At 39.7% G+C, this 21,983-nt stretch overlaps 1 protein-coding gene across 1 annotated transcript in view; it reads right to left on the reverse strand.

The window, feature by feature from the left end:
* LOC124280377 (transcription initiation factor TFIID subunit 1-like) overlaps positions 1 to 21,983 on the reverse strand; it is an 86,015-nt gene that overhangs the window by 24,847 nt on the left and 39,185 nt on the right. The window contains 22 exon segments of the mRNA XM_046716285.1: positions 380 to 499; positions 1,205 to 1,272; positions 2,671 to 2,755; positions 3,233 to 3,325; positions 3,698 to 3,796; positions 4,596 to 4,704; positions 5,932 to 6,137; positions 7,669 to 7,765; positions 8,588 to 8,647; positions 9,690 to 9,826; positions 10,681 to 10,821; positions 12,341 to 12,464; positions 13,648 to 13,756; positions 14,695 to 14,779; positions 16,004 to 16,273; positions 16,679 to 16,759; positions 17,480 to 17,610; positions 18,955 to 18,991; positions 18,993 to 19,097; positions 19,672 to 19,786; positions 20,568 to 20,758; positions 21,751 to 21,924. Coding sequence (XP_046572241.1) covers positions 380 to 499; positions 1,205 to 1,272; positions 2,671 to 2,755; positions 3,233 to 3,325; positions 3,698 to 3,796; positions 4,596 to 4,704; positions 5,932 to 6,137; positions 7,669 to 7,765; positions 8,588 to 8,647; positions 9,690 to 9,826; positions 10,681 to 10,821; positions 12,341 to 12,464; positions 13,648 to 13,756; positions 14,695 to 14,779; positions 16,004 to 16,273; positions 16,679 to 16,759; positions 17,480 to 17,610; positions 18,955 to 18,991; positions 18,993 to 19,097; positions 19,672 to 19,786; positions 20,568 to 20,758; positions 21,751 to 21,924 — 2,637 coding nt within the window.

Genomic DNA, 21,983 nt, shown 5'->3' on the forward strand with positions numbered 1-21,983 from the left:
AAAGATTATGTTGCTGGGGTCCTGTTTAACCCAAAATCCCCACATGGAGAAAGATTATGTTGCTGGGGCCCTGTTTAACCCAAAATGCCCACATGGAGAAAGATTATGTTGCTGGTGACTTATTCTAATTTAGAGCTTCTAAGTTAAAACCCATTTCAACTTGTCCTAATCCTCTCAAATTGTCAGTAACATCAGGCTACACAGAAACAAAAAGTACTTGGGTACTTAAGAATGTCCATAAAAACATCGTATCATTACTATTTCGTGTGCTGAATAAAAACCAAAGATTTTGTGAGGAGTGATTTGATCAAAAGAAAATCTGTTTAGTCTTAAAGTTTTCTCAAGCTGACTGTCAGAAAGAATGTCAGTTGAGACTTACATTTTCAACTGACTTCATCTTCTCGACAACATTGATGAGGATGTAGGAGAATGCGACCTGGTCATTGTCATCTAGGAGAGGGTTGATGGCCTTCTCCAGTCGCATCAGCTTCTGCTCTTTCTGCAACACACAACAACAACAACTGTAGATCTGGATGCAGTGGCAAATAGCCAAATACCTTTCTCTTACTTCATCAATCCTGTACATCACTCTAGGCAATAACAGAGATCCATGAGCACAGGAATGGTGCTGAAAAACCTAGAATCATGGTCTGGGCATAGTCCTGATTCTAATGCATGATAAGCTGATCCTTGCAATGACAAGGGACACAACTCTGCACATCCAATCATCCAAAGGAGAATTAGCAGTTTCTGCCTAGCTTTGAAATATAGTGGTTGTCATTAAGGGTGGGTATTGCAGAGAATTTTCATATTGGCGATAAATTGCGACCACTATTTTACCACTGTATCAATATAAAAAAGGCTCGATTTTAGGAAATGAAACTTAATTGCTCCCAGTTCAAACTTAGATAATAACCTTGTTGTACCTATAAATGTGAACAATATTTGGCAAAAGATAAATTTATAAATAATGCTTCAGTTTTGGCATTTTCAAAATGAAAAGTCCTGACAGCCTCTGCATCATGTACAGTAGACAGACACCTTTGGAAATGAAACTTAATTACACCAGTCCACAGCTGACCTTTATCTGTGGTTATTTAACATAACTATATTCTGAATGAAACACCCTTGGTTGTACTAATCCCTTTAAATTTTCATTTGTCTGAAGGACAAGCGAGTATGTCAACTCATCATGTGTACGTACCTCAGCAAACCTCTTGAGACAGTGGCTCATCATGTTCTGTGAAGTCTCGGTCAGCAGATGTCGGGCACCTGCAGAAGAACACGATACTCAGTACGGCTGTAACGATACATCGAACTATCGATGGATTGCAACTGTTGAGTCTCCGATACCAATTAATCGATGGTAGAAACGAAAAACTATCGATGCATCGATAGTATGTGTGACTATCAATACTTTAGTAATTGACTTCCGTTGATAAATACGCAGAGCAAAATACAGGAAGTACCAGATCTTCGTTCACTTTGATTTAGAGTTATCTGCCCTTGTTACCTTTTAAACAAATTTGATCTGGGTTATTGTCAGTTATTAAAAGAGACTGAAACTACTTCAGCTTGTTTTTATTTCATATAAACTATACATTCATTTGGGAAATGACTTCAAATGAGACAATTCAAGGAGAGAAAAAACCTATTGCAATAGTTGGTTGCAATGGTATGTTGCAATAGACTAAGCTATCTCAATAGTTGTTTCCCCCTCAATAGTCATCCCTAATAATCAGGCATTGGCATCAAGCATGTGTGGTATGATCACTGTTCGCAGTCAACAGTCACCTACAGTCAACTATGTCTGAAACGAACACGCTTGTAACACACTGATTTAAAATGAAAACTAAAGCAAAAACCTTCTTGAGAATTTCAAAGTCAACATGTCTTCCTCATCAAAAACAAATCATAACCTTTTATAAGTATTATTGCTTACACAGTGATATCTTACTATAACATGAGCCCTGTCGCTAATTATATCAAAACAAATGGAATGATTGATTTCCTCAACAGTGAGTGAGTGAAGTTTTACACCGCACTCAGCAATATTCCAGCTATATGGCGATGGTCTGTAAATAATCGAGTCTGGACCAGACAATCCAGGGATCAACAGCATGAGCATTGGTCTACGCAATTGGGAACCGATGACATGTGTCAACCAAGTCAGCGAGCCTGACCACCCGATCCCGTTAGTCGCCTCTTACAACAAGCATGGGTTGCTGAAGATCAATTCTAACCCAGACCTTCACAGGTCGATTTCATCAACAAACATAGACATACAATCAGGCAGGACACAGAGCCAGACCTGACCCATGAACAGACCGCCAAATAGCTGGAATATTGCTGGATGCAGCGCTAAACAACAGACAAACAGAGTCTGACCTTCAAACCCTTAGGACAGTGGACTCTCACAACAAGCATGTGGTACTAGCAGTCACCAAAATTTGGCATAACAGTGGTCCTTGTCACATCCTTAATACATTCTAGTACAATACAAGAACATCTCAAGGACACCATGACTCCTCTGATTTTGAACTGGGGATATATTCCAAGCCACAATCCCTAGAGGGTTCATTTGGAGTAAACTAGATCGAATACAGCAAACAATGCCCGCAGAAAGGTATGTGAGGTTTGTGTGCTGGAGCTCCACGAGAGACATCTCACCGTTATACATCTTGCTGTTGTCCACAATCTGGATGATGTCCACCAAGAACTCCTCTCGCGAATGATACTTCTTATTACGTATATTCTGTAAAGACAAACAACAACGAATATTTCAAAGGCAGACAAACATGGGACCAAATATCATGTGTTTATTACCAACATCTCTGACAAATTATCCATGACCTATTGCCCAGTCACAAACCTTTTTGGCTGTGGCCAATTATCCCAATTCTGATTATCTCAAACAACTGAGTGTCAAAGTGGTATAGTGGCCAGGCATCCTAACAGAAAACAATCAATTAATATAAACTTTGCCTGCATAGTATCTCAGTGGGTCTGCATTAGTAAACTGGCATTAATCTGGACCAGTACAAATCTCAAGACACAGAGTCACAGAGGCAGAGGCACAGACAGCAACAGCCACGTACACCCATGCACCGACTTGCGTAAAAGTGCAATAATCTTAAACCCATCTAAGTTAAAAAGATTTCTCCGTATTGCTGAAATCACTTTAACATCTCACTCATCCTCTACTACGGATCAAGCTTGTTGCTTCACTTACTTCTCGTATTGTTTGAAGATCCATTGGTCTCTTGACAATCTTGTGATAGTCAGGTACCTCCTTAGGGTTGACAGGGAACAGGAATGGCTGGGTCTGTGACAGTATGAAAAGGAGAATAATTTTACGCATAAAAATAAGTTTAAGGCAGAAGTACACAATATAACAAATTTATATTGTTGATCTCACTACTAAACTCTGCCATTTTCAACAACAGATGAGATTCTCACAGTGTGTTCCTTTATAGAAAACTATGATACACCACAGACTTACTCATTCTAAATATTATGTGAATCACATACCTAACATGTCAAGTACACAAATGCCTTGATATGTTTGTTTAAAAGAAATAAATGTAAAATATAACTCATCACCTTTATTTTCATATATTTGGTAATATGTAATGGCATAACACCACATATATCTATCCTATGAACAATAGCAAACTCCTGCACAAACTGCACTCACATTGGGCAGAGTTCTCATCTCATTCAGGATGCTCTCAAACAGGGTTGCCAGAGTAACCAATGGATCAGTGCGGCGCCGGTTAGAAGACTGCTTGGGCTTCTGAAATATTGACCATAATGGATATTCCACTGTGCCTTGGAGTATGGGAGAGAGAGAATACTACACTCGGTCTCATTACATACGAATTATATGAAACTCGTTCCTATGGTATCTGACCTATGCTTTCGCTCGGTCAGATACCATAGGAAGGACACTCGTTTTCGTATAATTCGTATGTAATGAGACCGAGTGTGGTATTTTATTTATTACCCACGTCTTACATGCATTAAATTGACAAAATAGCGTATTTTCTGTTATTTTTATGTTTTCAAACCGAAACAATGCGTTTATGTTTTTCGACAGATATAAAGTCTCAGTTCGACTCACAATTAAACAGCGACACGGCAACATTTGCAATGTTTACATTCACAATGCATATAAGTTGTAGAATGAATGAATTCACGTGTATGTTATGAATGAAAAAATAGTTACGTCAGAACGTGACCTAATTGAGAGGTCATCGGTTATCCAATCAAATCGTTAGAATCTCAGGTCAAGTCGTTACGACACAGGTCAACGCGATACGACAATCGTGTGACGTACGAGATTAGTATGCAACTACCCATACGTTGACCACGTGGGTAATAAAATTACTTACGACCCTCCAAGAGAAGACCTGGACAATCAGTTGAGTGTAAATCAACTCCATTATAAGGTACATCTCAATGACAACAGCTATAATAACACCCATAATGACATGTGTGCATATGAGTAAAAACTTGTGAATTTATTTGTAGTGTTTGCCAGTGACAGCTAATGACAGAACAACTGGTACAAAATATCATGTGGTTATGAGTACCTTCAAGTAGTCACAGTGGACCACCGTCCCTATGCGTCGCTTCTTCTTTGTCTCAACAGCTTGTTTAGGGAACTTCAGCAACAAAGACTTCCTTTTAATGCTCTCCGCACTAAAAATCAAAATGTTTATACACATTCAGTACACCAGACACTTTCCCTCTTACCAATTTGAACATGTTGCCAATGAACACAGTTTAGCATCAGCGTGCGCAACATTACTGAGACAGACATAAAATCATGGTGGCATGACAGATTAACTATAGCCATGAAGAAATTAGGTGTTTTCTGACTTCTTTTGAGTAGAATATACCACAGACTCAATAAATATTGGAGTTAGAATATGTTGTTTCAAATAGTATTCTCAAATCATTATGTGGTTGAATTTGGGATTCAAAGTTGAAGGCATTGTTTTCAGGAACACTTTGGAAAGCAACACTCACCAAAAAACTGAGCTGCATTAAAACTTGGCAGTTGTGAACCAGTTTAATATTTGATTTTTTGTTTTTGTTTATTTGTTGTTTAAGCTGCACTCAGCAATATTCCAGCTGTATGACAGCAGTTGTTAAAGTGTGGACCAGACATTCCAGTGATTGACATTATGAACATCAATCTACAATACTGGGGTGAGGTGAGGTGAAATTGGGTTTAACGTCATGCTTGAGAATATTTCACTCAAATGACGCGACCTGCATGCGTGTGTATGTGTATGTGCGGCTGCTTGTACTAGCCCAGACTGAAGCTGGTTTTATAGTGCTAGCCCACTGAGATACCATGCCGCAGTGAAGCATGAATACCCCACTCAGACACATTATACTGACTCTGAGCCGACCAGTCCTTGTTGTACCCATTAATGCCGAGCGCCAGGCAGGGACCAACAAGTACCATATTTTAACGTCTTTTGGTATGACGCGGTCCGGGATCGAACCCGCGACCTTCCGCTCTCCTGGCGGACGCTCTAACCACTACACCACGGAGGCGGTCCTACAATATGGGATATTATGACAACAATCAATCAAGTCAGTGAGCATGGCCAACTGATCCCTTCAGTCACCTCTTATGATGCACATGAGCTGCTGAAGACCAAATTAACTCGGGTCTCCATCGATTGGTGAATTTGAACCTAGGCCAGGTAATCATTGTCATATCGCAATGATCTTAATCATCAGGGCATGATGACACCTGGTCTACCAGGTCAACCATTGTAACAGATCAGTCGTCAGTTCAACTGGCTCTTGTCAAGTGTGAAATGTAGGGAATCTGGGTCTACACCAAGTAAAACTGGACACCGGACAAAAGGCAAACTGATCTTTGCAGCATCACATCACCTATATACTCACTGAGCAAGGATAGTCTTTGACAGCTTCAGTTTGGTTCCCTCCAGGTTGATTAGGTTGCTGTCCAGAGGAATGTTCTTCTCCTCTTCTTCCTCCTGTTCCTCTGTCATAGCCACCTGTACTGGTGCAGAGTTGCCTCCCTTGTTGTACATGGGACATTCCTTGTTGGTTCGCATGTGTCCGATCTGGCCGCAGGCACCACACTTCATCTGTAGTGGATAGTCAAAGGTCTAATACCAGGCAGTACAGTGAACATAACTGTCTTACTGAATCTCACTGCATGCAGTATCAGAGCATCTGTAACTCAGTTAACAACAGTTACCTTACATAAGTTACATTGAAAACATTCCCAAACTATAGAACTGATAAGTCTATAGCTTTGTCCTCAATTGGATTTTTGTTATACAGAAACAACACACATGACATGGATAAATTAAAACTGTATTTACAATTCACAAACAGAAATTGTATTGTTTGTGTTGAATTCAGGAATATGTACACAGAACACCCCAAAAATGTATGAATATGACCCAGAGAAGTGCTTTAAGGATATCTGCTGCTACTTCTATGTTCACTGTGCACATCCAACTGTCTTACATAAGGATTTTTTTGACAAAATATTTGAAGCCCCTACATGCTGACTGCACAGTGGTGCTCCAACTGGACTTACACATATTGAATCAAAGATATACTGAACAAAAAAAAGTTACGTATCATGAATACAAAATGTAGTTAGGGATATTGTTATGAAACTCCTTTACTAATGAAAACATATATCCAAAATTTTCATGATCACTACTTTTTTCTTGAGTGTATGTTACCGAAGAGAATTCATTTTTATTGTATTACACTGACTGACTGACTGAGTTTGGTTTTACGCCGCTTTTAGCAATATTCCAGAAACATCACGACAGGGGACACCAGAAATTGGCTTCACACATTGTACCCATGTGGGGATTCGAACCCGGGTCTTAGGCGTGATGAGCCAACGCTTTAACCACTAGGCTATCTCACCACCCCTTATTGTATTACAAGTTGCAGACATTTCTTATGGCATTTGTGAACAAGAGCAACTTGGCAATGCTTTATAAACTATGACCTCACTGCATTGTTACCTCTCTGTATGACAATTAATGGAAAGTCACTGCATGTCACCAAGTGGCAGTAATATAATAGTTCATAGCTATTGTTCATATTTCAAAGAACATTTGATAAAATCATTGCTTTGTGGAAACTTAAAAACATTTTTGTACTTTACAATATTTGTGGATAATTGACAAAGAAAAGGACTAGAGTCAAACTGTTGTAATAGAGTATTAACACAATTATTTATAATATTTTTAATTATGCTGAAACAGCACACAGGAAACATGGCATTTTCTGACTGATTACTATGAATGTGTCTTAAACATTGTCAAAATATAATACTATTTCATAATACACCAATACAGCAAGACCTTGAGTGGTTTCCCCTTATTCCTCTACAGTAATGTATGACCACAGCACAGCAGTTCATATATGTGCCCAGAATAATCAAACCAACAGTAACGCTTCTTCAGCTAGATAGTTACAATAAATAGTTACTGGTGCCTTGAAGAAAGTAAAATATTGTGAACATCCTCAACCCGTCAAAAAACATGAAAAGAAAGAATTCCATTACCCGTGTCACCACCCTGTTGTACAATTGTACAGGGTGATATTGATAACCGCGGCGCAAGAGAACGACAATCTTGCCTTTACCTTCAACAAGGGCATCTCCCTTTTTTTCTTCTTCTTCGGAGGAGGCGGAGGAGGTTTCTCCTGATTACGCTTAATACGACGCAGTTGCTCTTGGATTCTGTGCGAATCAAAGAGCGCTTTCTCAAACAAACAGCAAAAACTCAACTACCCACAACTTGCCATGTGATAAAAAGTTAGTCGAGTGTGAATGATTATGAAGCACCTGCTCTTACTCAGCATATTGTAATCTGATAGAGAATACCAAACAGAAGTATTATGCTGATAAGTAACTATATGTCATAAGTAAACAGACACAAGTTCCCTTATTTTGCTGTTGTGGTGACACTCTACTCATGAAGTGATCTGGGCTATGAATTTAACCTGTCTAAGTAAACTTAGGCTCAGTATTATTCGTTATACTGCTATACTGAGTAGAAGGTCGTGTCAGCTAACCTTTGAGCGACCTATGACCATCCAATCAAACATGAGACGGCCGAACGGATTTAACCAATCAGACAGAGACTACTTGTTAGGGTCAGGTTATCATCTTTCCTGAAAACTGTTCAGTTTTGTTCCTTAAGAACAGTAAATACAGGCTCCCTACTATTTCAGAGAAAGTGCTTCATACTAGGGTTTGTTAGTTAACTTAAATCAATAAAACAAGAACAGCAGCAAACAATGCATCATAAAATAACTTTTCCAAACTGATACTGGCCAACAAATTAACTCCCTTTACCAAGAAACATGTTCAAACACAAATCATTAACATGAATACAAAAATACCTTTTCTGAAGAAAAACCTAGAACAAAATCTTCAACATCCATTAAAATTTACCATAAGTTATATTTGACATAGCACGATAAGAATGAGTTGAGATAAATCAATTTTGTTTTGACACTTGTGTTGTCTATGAGAGTGATCTCCCCTGATGCCCTCTACCTTCGTCTTTCTTTTCTCATTTCCTCCTTCATCTGGTCATCCATGGCTGCAAACTGCTTGCTGCAATACAAAAATCAGGTTCAGAAATCATCACTGTAGGGTAGACCTTGACATTTTCAATTTTCTAAAGATAAGCATATGTATGTGGATAATGGAATAAATAGGTCTTATCATATGCCTCACAATGTATCAGAACTTGACATTAGAGCATCGATCCCGCCACGCTTATTCCAAAAGACGTTAAACTACTGGTCTCCTTCACCAACACAACAGATGCTTCGGTTACCTTGGGTAAACTCTGATAAGGGCTGACTCTGAGTCAATCACTGTCCACAACACAACAGATTCTGCTTCTCATTCCCATGGTACTCAACAGCTAGCACTGTCACCAGCTTAAGTCTGGGCTAGTACAAGCAGCCTCTGATCACATACACTGTCCAGAACACATATTCTCAATACTGGTTAAACCAATTTCACCTCAACACACCTCATGTATGCCTCACAATGTATCACAACTTGACATGATACCGGCCACTTTATTCCTCTACACAACAAATACTGGTCTCATTCCCCAACACAACAGATGCTGGTCACCTTGCTCAACACAACAGACTCTGATCGATCACTGTCCCCTACACAACAAATACTGGTCTCATTCCCCAACACAACAGATGCTGGTCACCTTGCTCAACACAACAGACTCTGATCGATCACTGTCCCCAACACAACAAATACTGGTCTCCTTCCCCAACAAACAACAGATGCTGGTCACCTTGCTGAACACAACAGACTCTGATCGATCACTGTCCCCAACACAACAAATACTGGTCTCCTTCCCCAACACAACAGATGCTGGTCACCTTGCTCCAACACAACAGACTCTGATCGATCACTGTCCCCAACACAACAGATGCTGGTCTCCTTACCCAACACAACAGATGCTGGTCACCTTGCTCAACACAACAGACTCTGATCGATCACTGTCCACAACACAACAGACCCTGATCACTGTCCCCTACACAAATGATGCTGGTCACCTTCCCTAAAACAACAGATGCTGGTCTCCTTTGCTTACACAACACATACTGATACAGGGACTCACATGAACGTTGGATCCTTCGTCTGTCTGATCCGGACGTACGTGTCTATGACCTGTGATTTCCTCACAATCTCTGTCCTTGTGTACGTCTTTCCCATCTCGTCCCGGAATGTCCGCGTTATCTTCAATTTCCTGCCACCCTGCAAAACAATGAGGCGAGGTAAGTACAAATGGGCTTTATGACACATTCGAGAAGTTTAGCATGGATAGCCCATGCTGTCAACCCATGACTCCAAGCCAATCAGTCCTTGCTATATCCTCTTACTAATATCCACAAATCAGGGTACATACAAGAAACAAATCTCCTTCCATGACACCTCTGGGGATCTTACTAACTCCTTACCACACAACAAAAGCAGTCAAAAGAAGAATGAACCTAAAATACTCTGAAATCCAAACTCAACTACACAATGTTATGTCACTTGTTCCAGGTTGAATCTTTATCCTGATTCCCATTATATAACACATATCATAAAGGTAATACAATGTTAAAATGAGTGAGTGAGTGAGTTTAGTTTTACGCCGCACTCAGCAATATTCCAGCTATATGGGGAAGTATGTAAATAATCGAGTCCGGACCAGACAATCCAGGGATCAACAGCATGAACATCTATCTACGCAACTGGGATACGATGACGTGTCAACCCAGTCAGCGAGCCTTACCACCCGATCCCGTAAGTCGCCTCTTCTTACGACAAGCATGGGTTACTGAAGATCAATTCTAACCTGGACCTTCACGGGTCTACACTGTTAAAACACATATATAATTGTTATGAAATGTTGGGTAGTTGTAAAAAGGTGAGTGAAGGAATTAAATATATTACATCAACAGGCAAGCAAATCAGGGTCTTCAGTCTTGAAAATATGATCCTGTCATACCATTAGGGCACAATATCAGGCATATCAAAGAGCCTCACCGTCCATTCAGTCACTTCTTATGAGAATCTGAGAGCATTGGTGAACAAAAGAAAATTGAAGGAAAAGTGTCACTTACTGGTGTTGAGAGAAGACCATCCTCATCCTTCCCCATTCCAAATGAATCTCCTTTCTTCTTCTCCTTGCTGTCTATGCTGTTCTCGCCCATCAGCATACGCTGTAGTTCCTGCCTCTCAGCCTCCTCCTTCTCCATGCTCAGCTACAAAATATCAGTCAATGCTCAGTTACAACATCAGCAACATCTGTCAATGCTCAGCTACAATATCAGGAACATCTGTCAATGCTCAGCTTCAACGTCAGCAACATCTGTCAATGCTCAGCTACAACATCAGCAACATCTGTCAATGCTCAGCTTCAATGTCAGCAACATCTGTCAATGCTCAGCTACAACATCAGCAACATCTGTCAATGCTCAGCTACAATATCAGCAACATCTGTTGATGCTCAGCTACAACATCAGCAACATCTGTCAATGCTCAGCTACAACATCAGCAACATCTGTTGATGCTCAGCTACAATATCAGCAACATCTGTTGATGCTCAGCTACAATATCAGCAACATCTGTTGATGCTCAGCTACAATATCAGCAACATCTGTTGATGCTCAGCTACAACATCAGCAACATCTGTTGATGCTCAGCTACAATATCAGCAACATCTGTTGATGCTCAGCTACAATATCAGCAACATCTGTTGATGCTCAGCTACAATATCAGCAACATCTGTTGATGCTCAGCTACAACATCAGCAACATCTGTTGATGCTCAGCTACAACATCAGCAACATCTGTTGATGCTCAGCTACAATATCAGCAACATCTGTTGATGCTCAGCTACAACATCAGCAACATCTGTTGATGCTCAGCTACAACATCAGCAACATCTGTTGATGCTCAGCTACAATATCAGCAACATCTGTTGATGCTCAGCTACAACATCAGCAACATCTGTTGATGCTCAGCTACAACATCAGCAACATCTGTTGATGCTCAGCTACAACATCAGCAACATCTGTTGATGCTCAGCTACAACATCAGCAACATCTGTTGATGCTCAGCTACAATATCAGCAACATCTGTTGATGCTCAGCTACAATATCAGCAACATCTGTTGATGCTCAGCTACATCAGCAACATCTGTTGATGCTCAGCTACAACATCAGCAACATCTGTTGATGCTCAGCTACAACATCAGCAACATCTGTCAATGCTCAGCTACAATATCAGCAACATCTGTTGATGCTCAGCTACAATATCAGCAACATCTGTTGATGCTCAGCTACAATATCAGCAACATCTGTTGATGCTCAGCTACAACATCAGCAACATCTGTTGATGCTCAGCTACAACATCAGCAACATCTGTTGATGCTCAGCTACAATATCAGCAACATCTGTTGATGCTCAGCTACAATATCAGCAACATCTGTTGATGTTCACTTACATCAACAGCATCAGTCAATGCTCAGCTACATCAACAACATCTGACAATGCTCAGCTACAGCATCAGCTACCTTTCAGTCAACGCTCAACTACATCAGTAAAATGAGCCAATGCTCAACATCAGCAACATCTCAAGTGATCATATAATATACTACAAACATAAAATCACTTACCTAAGCAGCATCTCTGTCAAGAACATCAGTGACCTCTAAATCGATGCTCAAACACAACTACAGCACCAGTTCTTACACTGAAACCATGACTGTCATATTACCCACCTGTGAGCTGGTCTTTTTGTTGGACAGCATACTCTCTATGTTCTTGCCCATCTCCTCAAAGTCGGAATCTTCTCCTGACGTTGACTCCTCATCTGTGGACAGTACCTCCGTAGAGGACAACACCCTGTCAAGGACAACATCTTTGTCAGTATCAGAGTGAGTGAGGGAGAGAGTGCAAATTTTACTATGCTTTTCATTATATTCCAGTCAGAGAGAGTATTAATATGAATTTAGAAATTTTTAATTCAACTTGGGAAGTTTTACAAACATTTCTTGGCAGACATGGAGCTGTACTTAAAAAATGAGCCTGAGTCAGGTTAATCCATGTAGCGCCAGTCAATCATGTCATACAGCCCAAAATGTACAAGTAGGAACTCCAACTGTAGGCACTTGTCCTTCTACCAAATCTTCATATTTGAATTAACTATCCTGGGGCTGGTAACACAAGTGACAGATATGGCTTCATAACATTAGCTAAGTGTTGCTAAGCCAACATCAAGTACTGAATCAAAACACAATCTACTTTGTAGTCACTAACACATTCAATAAGAAGCAATTTTCAAATTTAAAAAGTCTTGAAATGTTTCTTAACATAAAGGAGAACATGTGACACTTCACAATTGCTATCAAGGGCAAAATTTTTAAAACAAGAAGACAAAGTCATCAATATCCCCCTCAATGGCAACATACTCTTCATGATTATGTCTACGAGTTATGATTATGTCAAATATTTAGGTGTGTATATAGAAAAGTGGAAGGAGAGTATTGAAAGGTTTTTAAAGCTCTGCTCCAGAAAGCAGCACTATCATCAATTTCAGGCTAAGTCAAACTTGTTGCCATGGAAATGCCAAACATATTTTATTCAGAATTCCAAAACTACCAAAAGGCACCAGTACACCACCAGATCTATCTATGTGCCAAGTTTGGTGAAGAAACATTGAACGGTTTTAGAGTTCTGCTCCAGAAAGGAGCACAACCACCAATTTTAGGCTAAGTCAAACTTGTTGCCATGGAAACGCCAAAAATATTTTATTCAGAATTCCAAAACTACCAAAAGGCACAAGTACATCACCAGATCTATCTATGTGCCAAGTTTGGTGAAGACAAATGTGCACGGACAGACGGACAGACGCACGCACGGCCGGAGTCCATTTTAATACCCCCCGCAAAACGCGTTGCGGGGGATAATGAGTATACAGTGACTATGGACACTAGAGCACCGAAACCTTTGTCTATTTTACTTTTCTGTTTCCACATTCACGATTTCTGGGGATGTTATTCAAACTAAGAAAAACCCCAGAGCTTACTTGTTCTGGAGATCAAAGATCCTCTGGCACTCCTCCTTGTATCTTTCCATGTGTTCTGCCACGGAGAAGCGGTTGCCACGGGCAAACTTGCTCCATCCTCCCCCTTTATCTGTAGAGAGCATGACAATGCAGTTTCAGATACAACAGTGAAAAAACTCTAGCATAGTATATCCCATAACTTATATCTTCTTATTTTGGTAGAAATTCAAGTACATTACATAGTTTCTATGACAAAGTTGGTAGGAAAACGTGGGTATATTTTGTCTGAAATACTTTGTTCAATTATGGTTTTGGTTTTGTGTGGGAAGCTCAAGGAGTTGGCAACGAGGAACAATTTTTTGAAAGATTTTCATGTAAGAGTTGGTGATTGTCAGAAGCAATTCATATTTTCAGAAATGCACAAATGTTCATCGCTTGATGTCTATTCCAGTATCAAAAGTGTATTTTGCATTGAGCCATATTTAACTTTATTGAAATCTAAAGATGCGAGGCGTCAATAACAATGTTACGAATCGGTGCACTTCAATTATATAAAAATACCGGTAGATTTGATGGAGTTCGAGGCACCAAAGGCTATGTAATATTTGTAATGATAATTTTGTAAGAAAATGAATTTCATTTCCTATTTGAATGCAAAATTTATCATGATTATAAAGCATTACCAAATTACATAGATCAGCAATACTTTCTAAACACATTATCCTGTACAAAGTTTTCAACACTAACAAATTGTTCTTCTTACATTAAGGAAGCATTGTCATTGCATTCTTTATACACATAAACCTGATTGTCAAATGCCACTATCTTATAATTACACATGCTTATTTGTATTGTACGTGGGCCTAAGGCCTTGTTACGAAATAAACTTGATTGATTATGAACTATAAGTTCACGCTTTGACAAAAGTTACAGCGATGGTCGCATAATACACTTGTTGGGTGCAATCACTTTTGCTGCTATTCAATAAACATTAACAAATCAGAGGATAAATCCTTTGTTTGTAAGTAAGTTCCATATAGATGTTAGCAGTACTAAATTATTACTTACTTTCAGTCTCCTGCCCTGTCTTGGCTTGCTCTGTTGACATTGTCCTCACAACATCAATGACTTCCCATCTTGACAATTTCTTAATCTGCAATTATATCCATCATAAATATGTGTTCTTTCATTTGTTTAAATTCAAACCAATATCACAGATATATAACAGCAAATGAAAACAAAATTCTTTAAATCCAACCCTGAAACCAAAGCTTTCCCGTGTATCAACATCGATTACAGGATTATCTCCCCTCAACTGGATTCCAGCTAAACATGAGGGTAACAGGGGTAATGGATGCAAACAAAACCCATGGCAAAGGAACATTTGCTTAGTAACATATTTTCAAAAATTATGCTCCCTGAATTCGAACTAACAATGGATTTATCAACTTTGTCTTTGAGTGCCATATTTAGTTGTCTCAGTACCATGTTTTCTGCAAATTAAAGTCAACAAAAATGTGTGCTCGTGACATGACCATCATACGTTGACAAAAACCCTAGATAACAAGGTGACCTGACCAGATCAAGAGGTCTGGTCCGAAGCTCTGTGTTTAGGCATATTGACCTGTCAAGAGTCATGATTCAGTTTCGTTAACTGAAATTCAATATAAGTTAGACTATCTTCAGTTTCATTACACAGAGCTCCAGATAAGATTTAGCTCATGTGGGTACTGCACCCACTGTATTTTTTTGGAGTGCGTATTATGAATGTTGAGTGGGTATTTCATTTTCCGTTACCCACTGCTTTCAAACGTGCGTATTTCAGTCATTTTACTCACCTAAGCATTATGTGACTGAGTAAGTTTACTAAGCAGGTATGTTCTGCCTTATGACTATGTCATACCTAATCAAAACCAACTTAAATATAATGGAAATGAGTTCATAAAAAATCCCTCATCCTAAATGGACAGTACAGCACTTGTCCTATACTAACAATACAACTTGATAGCAATCGATGTCTTTTTCATTACGCAAGCGATTTTTATAAATATATTCCGTACGCATTTGTTTTAAACTTTTTGCATATCTAACATTTTAAATGCGTAATTGGTACGCAACAATTATTTTTCAATGCGTAATTGGAAATTTTATATGCGTATTTTACCCGGATACGCAGCTTATCTGGGCCTCTGATTACAGTAACCCCCTGTCCATGAAACGTTATTCTCAGACGCCACCTTGTTTCCAAGCACATTCAGCACATTTCGGACACGACATTCCTGTGTGGAAGTAATCATAAAGACATGGAGAAGCATTAGACAATGGTGGCAAGACAATATCTAAATCTCCAATGTCCATCATCAAACAGCCAACCTACCTCTGACTCCTGCACACCAAACTTCCTCAGCAGCTGTTTAGCATCCTTCAAGTTGAGCCTCCTGAGATCAGCATCAGTGCCTGTGACTGTCCGTTTGACCGGAGTGTCCTTCTGTTCCTCCTGTTTGGCCTGAGGTTTGTTGGGGACTTTAACATAACTGAAACCCTCCCCACACCCTGTGGGGTCTGCCACTCCGTTCAGCTTCAGAAGACATTTGCCTTTCATGGCAGAGATGTAGGCCCGTGTTGTATTCCATGGGGCCGTCCGAACCTACAAATGTTGTGAGAACGTTGTCACTATCTGAACTAAACATGCATGTTTTCTTTACCAGAATTACAAAGCACGTTTGGAAACCTGTACATGTTAGGACTTTGAAATTGTTGATTTAAAATGGTAACAGAATAATGGGTTGGTGAATAGTTGGTGGTGCTGAAAAATATTTCACATTCAGTACACTGCATTAAAGAGATGCCAAGTTCACAATTGCCCCACTTTCTATGAATCAGAAAATAGCACATGCCCTCATCACTACCACCATCTGCAGCATCTTCCCAAAAATGTGGCTTGGAATTTGCTTCCATAGGATCATTTGTTGACAAATATTTCTGTTAATATGGTGACTGACAGACAGTAACAGGTATAATAAGACCTCTTTCTTCATCGGACTCGACTCACTTCATCATCAATCTTCATCTGAGTCTCCTCCTCATTCTCATCATCCGGAGCAAACAGAGACTTCTCTCCGTACCCAGCGTCCTGGCAAACAGGGATCACAAATATTTGGTCTACTATACATGAAAATATGACACAAAACTATTTCTGTACTAAAGGCAAGAATTTATGGATGTCAACTTCTTTATTTTGAGGAACATGACGTATCAAACATGACGTCATGTTAGTCAAACAAAAGACATTGACATCCAATTATTTTCACCATATATTTATTACTTCTAAAGCTGTTGAAAGACTCTAATTATGAACTATTTCATTCTTTCCATGAGAGGCTGGATGTATCTTGATAATTCATTATTGTATGTATTCATGACAAGCAAAGGAGATTTTTCTCACGTAACGCATTTACAGAGAACAAATTGAAAACACACTAAAGCCAATCTAGCGACGAATTATGAATAATGACCTCTTTAATATACCATTGTTTGAATATAAGTCATCAAACTTGTCCAGCAGGACCGTATCTGTGAATTCCTAAAATGCCTCTAAAGCAACACATCAAAACTTGTATAAAGATATATCTGTTAACAACTGTTTCTTCTTCCTTTAACAGTGTAGTTAGTGTTACAAATTTTCGTTGACACATGTCATCGTATCCCAATTGCTGAGATTGATGCTCATGCTGTTGATCACTGGATTATTTGGTCCAGATCCGATTATTTATAGACTAACGCCATATAGCCAGAATATTGCTGAGTGCGGCATTAAACAAACAAACAAACAAACAAGGTGTGGCAGGTGTACCTTGAGCCTCTGTTCTGCTGTGACCATGCTATAGAAGGCACAGCACTGTTCTGCAGACACCATGGCCCGAATCTCCTCTTCTGTAGGTAGGCGGAAGTCAGGCTTCAACACCCACCAGTTGGAGTCCAGACCTGGGACAAGACATGGTCATGTTATTACTCACAAACATATACTGACATCAGTTCTAAAGTGTATAACAATCAGTATATACCCAGAAAAAAAACCTCATTGACATCTTGGAACTAAGTTAACTTGAGGTTGTGAAGTGAGGTTAGGTGAAATTGGGTTTTATGTCATGCTTGAGAATATTTCGCTCATATGACGACATGCATGCGTGTGAATGTGTATGTGCAGCTGCTTGTACTAGCCCAGACTTAAGCTGGTTTTATAGTGCTAGCTCACTGAGATACCATGCCGCAGTGAAGCATGAATACCCCACTCAGACACATTATACTGACTCCGAGCCGACCAGTCCTTCTTGTACCCAATAATGTTGAACGCCAGGCAGGTACCAACAAGTACCATATCTTAACGTCTTTTGGTATGACGCGCTCGGGGATCGAACCCGCGACCTTCCGCTCTCCGGGCGGACGCTCTAATACTACACCACGGAGGCGGTCAGGTTGTGAAGTAACATTTATACATGTTATGAGAAGGGTGTTTGCATTACGTTCAAAACAGAAGCAGCCTCCTCCCCACCATTAGCTGAACCTGACATGAGGTTTTTGTCTTTACAACATCCAAGGACCTTTGACTTCATATATGCATCACAAGTTTGACACAAAATGTTTTTTGATAAAAAATGTTATGAGCACTTCCAGTTTTCAAACTTTACTTCCACTTTGGGAAAATGCATGCCCAATAGATTACGTCTTTGAAACAGAAAGTCCACTGTCTCTAGCTACCATGATAACATAGTTTTGTTTAATCACCTTGACCTTCAGTGAAACTGCCGAGAGATCATGTATAAAAAGAATAGGGAACCATTCTGCCCAGGAATCCCATAATGATTTTGTGATGCGTAGCATGTGTCAACCATGTCAGCAAGCCCAACCATTCGATCCTGTTAGTCGCCTCTTACGACAAGCATGGGTTGCTGAAGACCAATTCTTAAACGTTCTAAAACACCCTAAAAAACAATTTCACAACCTGATCTCTCCCTGTGCATAGTTTCATGAAAGAATACCAACTAGTTTTAGAGATATGGTCCAGACAAACAAACCACTAAGAAAATTCAAACTTGTTGCCATGGAAACAGAGTAACACACATCCTAAAACTTCCTTCTGCAACCATCACAAGTTGTCCACCTGGCCTTTGCTTGTGCAAAGTTTCATGAAAGAATACCCATTAGTTTTAAAGAAATGACCTTGATGAAAAAAATGACTACTACTAAGTCAATAACTATATCCCCCTCTATTGCACATTGGGAGGATAAAAAGTTTCATTATTCAGATTATGTGGGCTGTCAAGTTACCAGTTCTCTTGAAGTCAGCACATAATTTGAGACGCTTTATGGATGCTGCTCTCTGAGTGTGAAGGGAATGCTTTCTTGATGTCCTCCATCTTGATCCTACGTGGCTCATCTCGACTCTTCCAGAACAGACGGTAGATAAAAACCTAGAAATAAGAAAAGCAGTGCTGTTACCAGTCTTGAAAAGACTTCAGCCACCCTTCAAACACAACTATGATCACTGGTATTCACAATAATCATAAATTCTTATACCTTCGTAATCAGGTTTGTAGCTTAACGCTGCACTCAGCAATAGTCCAGCAGATATTATTTTCTTGAGTACAGACTACTTTTTATGAAACCTGAAAAATCTGCTCTGTAGAGGGTGGATTCACACCAAGATGAGTTTTGATGACTCCCCTCCCCCCATCTGAATTACATTTGTAATCTTTTATGAACATTTTTTTTAAACTTCATTCAACATTGTTTACATTAATTTTGGGGAAATCACTTGCAGATTACAATTTCACCTAAATAGGACAGCAACCAGTAAATAATTGAATGTGGACCAGGCAAAGCAGTGGTTTATAATGAGCACCAACTTAGTCAGGGTACAATGTGCTGTTAACGAAACCTATCCACTTAACTGAAGAAGAGGCTTTTCATGACCAGCAAAGCTGTCTGGGGACATATCCTTCCTGGAATTTAGTTACCATGGCAATGACAACATAGGTGAGTTACCTGAAGGAAATCTCTGACAAAGTTGTTGGCCCGTTTGGAATTTGGTCCTGGTACCTCATAGAGAGGCCCCTCTTGCCCTACACAGTAGATGGTGTCCACCTCTCGGATATGGTAGCTGTAGAATAGATAGAATCGCACATGAAATAAAGCATGATAGATGAGGAACTGGAAAACACTTTTAAATAGTTCCCGGACATCTACATATTTGATTTAGTTATCACTGTACCATTCAAACTGGTGTAAATGACTGTGTTTTTAGGACATAATGTAAGTAAATCAATCAAAATCCAGTTCAGCCTCATGTGTCAAGGCTGATAACAATTGACTTAACAGTTGGGTGCTGAACAAACTGAACCTAATGATAGTTTGTTGTTTCATGCCATACTCAGCAAAATGGTGTAAATAATTGAGTCTGGAGGAGACAATCCAGTGATCAACAGCATCAGCATCCACCTATGCAATAAGGATACGATGACACATGTGTGAACCAAATGAGCGAGCCTGACCACCCAAACACGTTAGTCACCTCATACGACAAGCATGGGTTGCTGAAGACCAATTCTAACGGCAAATCGTGAATCATGCTGTCAAAATCATATCTGACCATACTCACTACATAAATTCGGAATACAACCTCCTCCCTTCCGTCCGCCGCTACAAAGTTCCAAATTTTTAAAACTAAGAGAGCCCGTACATCCTTTATTCCAAGTACCATATCTCTCTTAAACAAATATGAAGATACCTAAATCAAAGAATTTATGTAAATATGTTTAGCTCTGCTGATGTAACACAAATTCCTCAAAAGGCATTATAGTATTATTCTATTCTATTCTATTCTAACACGGATCTTCACTGGTTCATCATTATGCTAGAACTAAGCTGTATCCTTGACTTACTTCTGGCGTGTTCGGATGATGAGGAAGTCTGTTTCTGGAGTCTTGTGTTGGTAGATAGGAGCGCGGAACATGTTGTTCTCAAATGCCTGGAGACAAGAGCCAGGCTGGATGTTCCCCAGGAACGGGGACGTATGGGCATAAGCCAGTTCTCCGAATGGGAACTGAGGAGGGTTCGAATCCTTCCCTGGTTTCTGAAGGATAAATACATATACTGTTGTGGCAAATGTCTACTCTTATTTACTCAATGTTGGATAAAACATAACAAGCACAATCTCTAAACCATAGTCACAGTCCTTGTACACATCCAACAACTTGAGTTGAGGTGAGGCTGGGCGTGGCGAGGCGAGGCGGGGTTGGGTTGGGCGAAGTGTGGTGGGATGTGGTAGTTTTGAGGTGAGGCAAGGTGAGATGGGGCAGGACGAGGCGGGGCGGGTTGGTTGGGATGGGGTGGTTTTGAGGTGAGGTGAGGTGAGGTGAGCTGAGCTGAGGTGAGGTGAGGTGAAATTGGATTTGATGTGGTGTACAAGATTCAGTGGTACAGATAAGCTGCGTATCTGAGTAAATTACGCAAATATTTATGTGAAAACCCAATTCCTATTACATCTATTATGTACAAGTACACTTGAATTTTTGTAAATACTCAATAACTTTGATTTTACAAGCATACCCACAAAAATGTCATATGTTAGCTTGCATACTGGTGGATAGATGAAATAACTGACGTATATTGAGAGGTTCTATTTCAACACATGAATTTGGCAGTTTGCAGTCTTTATTATCAGTTCTTATATTACAGATCAAAACAAATTACAAACATGTAAACCAACATTTAAACTTTATTATATTTTTACAATTAATGGAAAATGGCAAAATACCCAACTGAGTTTGAGTGAGGAGGTATAATTTATTTGGTTACTCTAAGGAAAATTAGGATACCCAATTGAAATAAACACAAGCGAGTACATAACTCAATGACCCAAAACGTTATCTGTAGCTCTGAGATTACTGTCCTCTAAAATGGTGTGCATGCACATATGAATGTGGCTGTTTGAACCAGTCCAGACTTTGTGGATACCCCACTCTGACACATACTACTCACCAGTCCTGTATTTATCACTTTGATGGAGAGAACAGGACTGGATAACCATCTTTATTCTTTTTATTCCCAAAACATAGATCTCACCCTTTTGTAGTAATTCTTTATTTTGGTTGCCATGCCAACTTGCATCATCAGGGGAGTGTATTCCTCAGCATACTCTGCCAGAATCAAGTCTCCATCCATGCCAGTCAGGTCAGCATTGGTTCTCATGAAAAACATCTCTCCACCCCCAAATGCTGCACGCTCTTGTTCTCGAATCTGAGGACAAACGAATCAATGCATGTGCATAAGCGGCAACAAACAACCCCAAACTTTGA

Source organism: Haliotis rubra, unplaced genomic scaffold (assembly GCF_003918875.1).
Source record: "Haliotis rubra isolate DU_JTF1 unplaced genomic scaffold, ASM391887v1 Scf266, whole genome shotgun sequence".
Lineage (NCBI taxonomy): Eukaryota > Metazoa > Mollusca > Gastropoda > Lepetellida > Haliotidae > Haliotis > Haliotis rubra.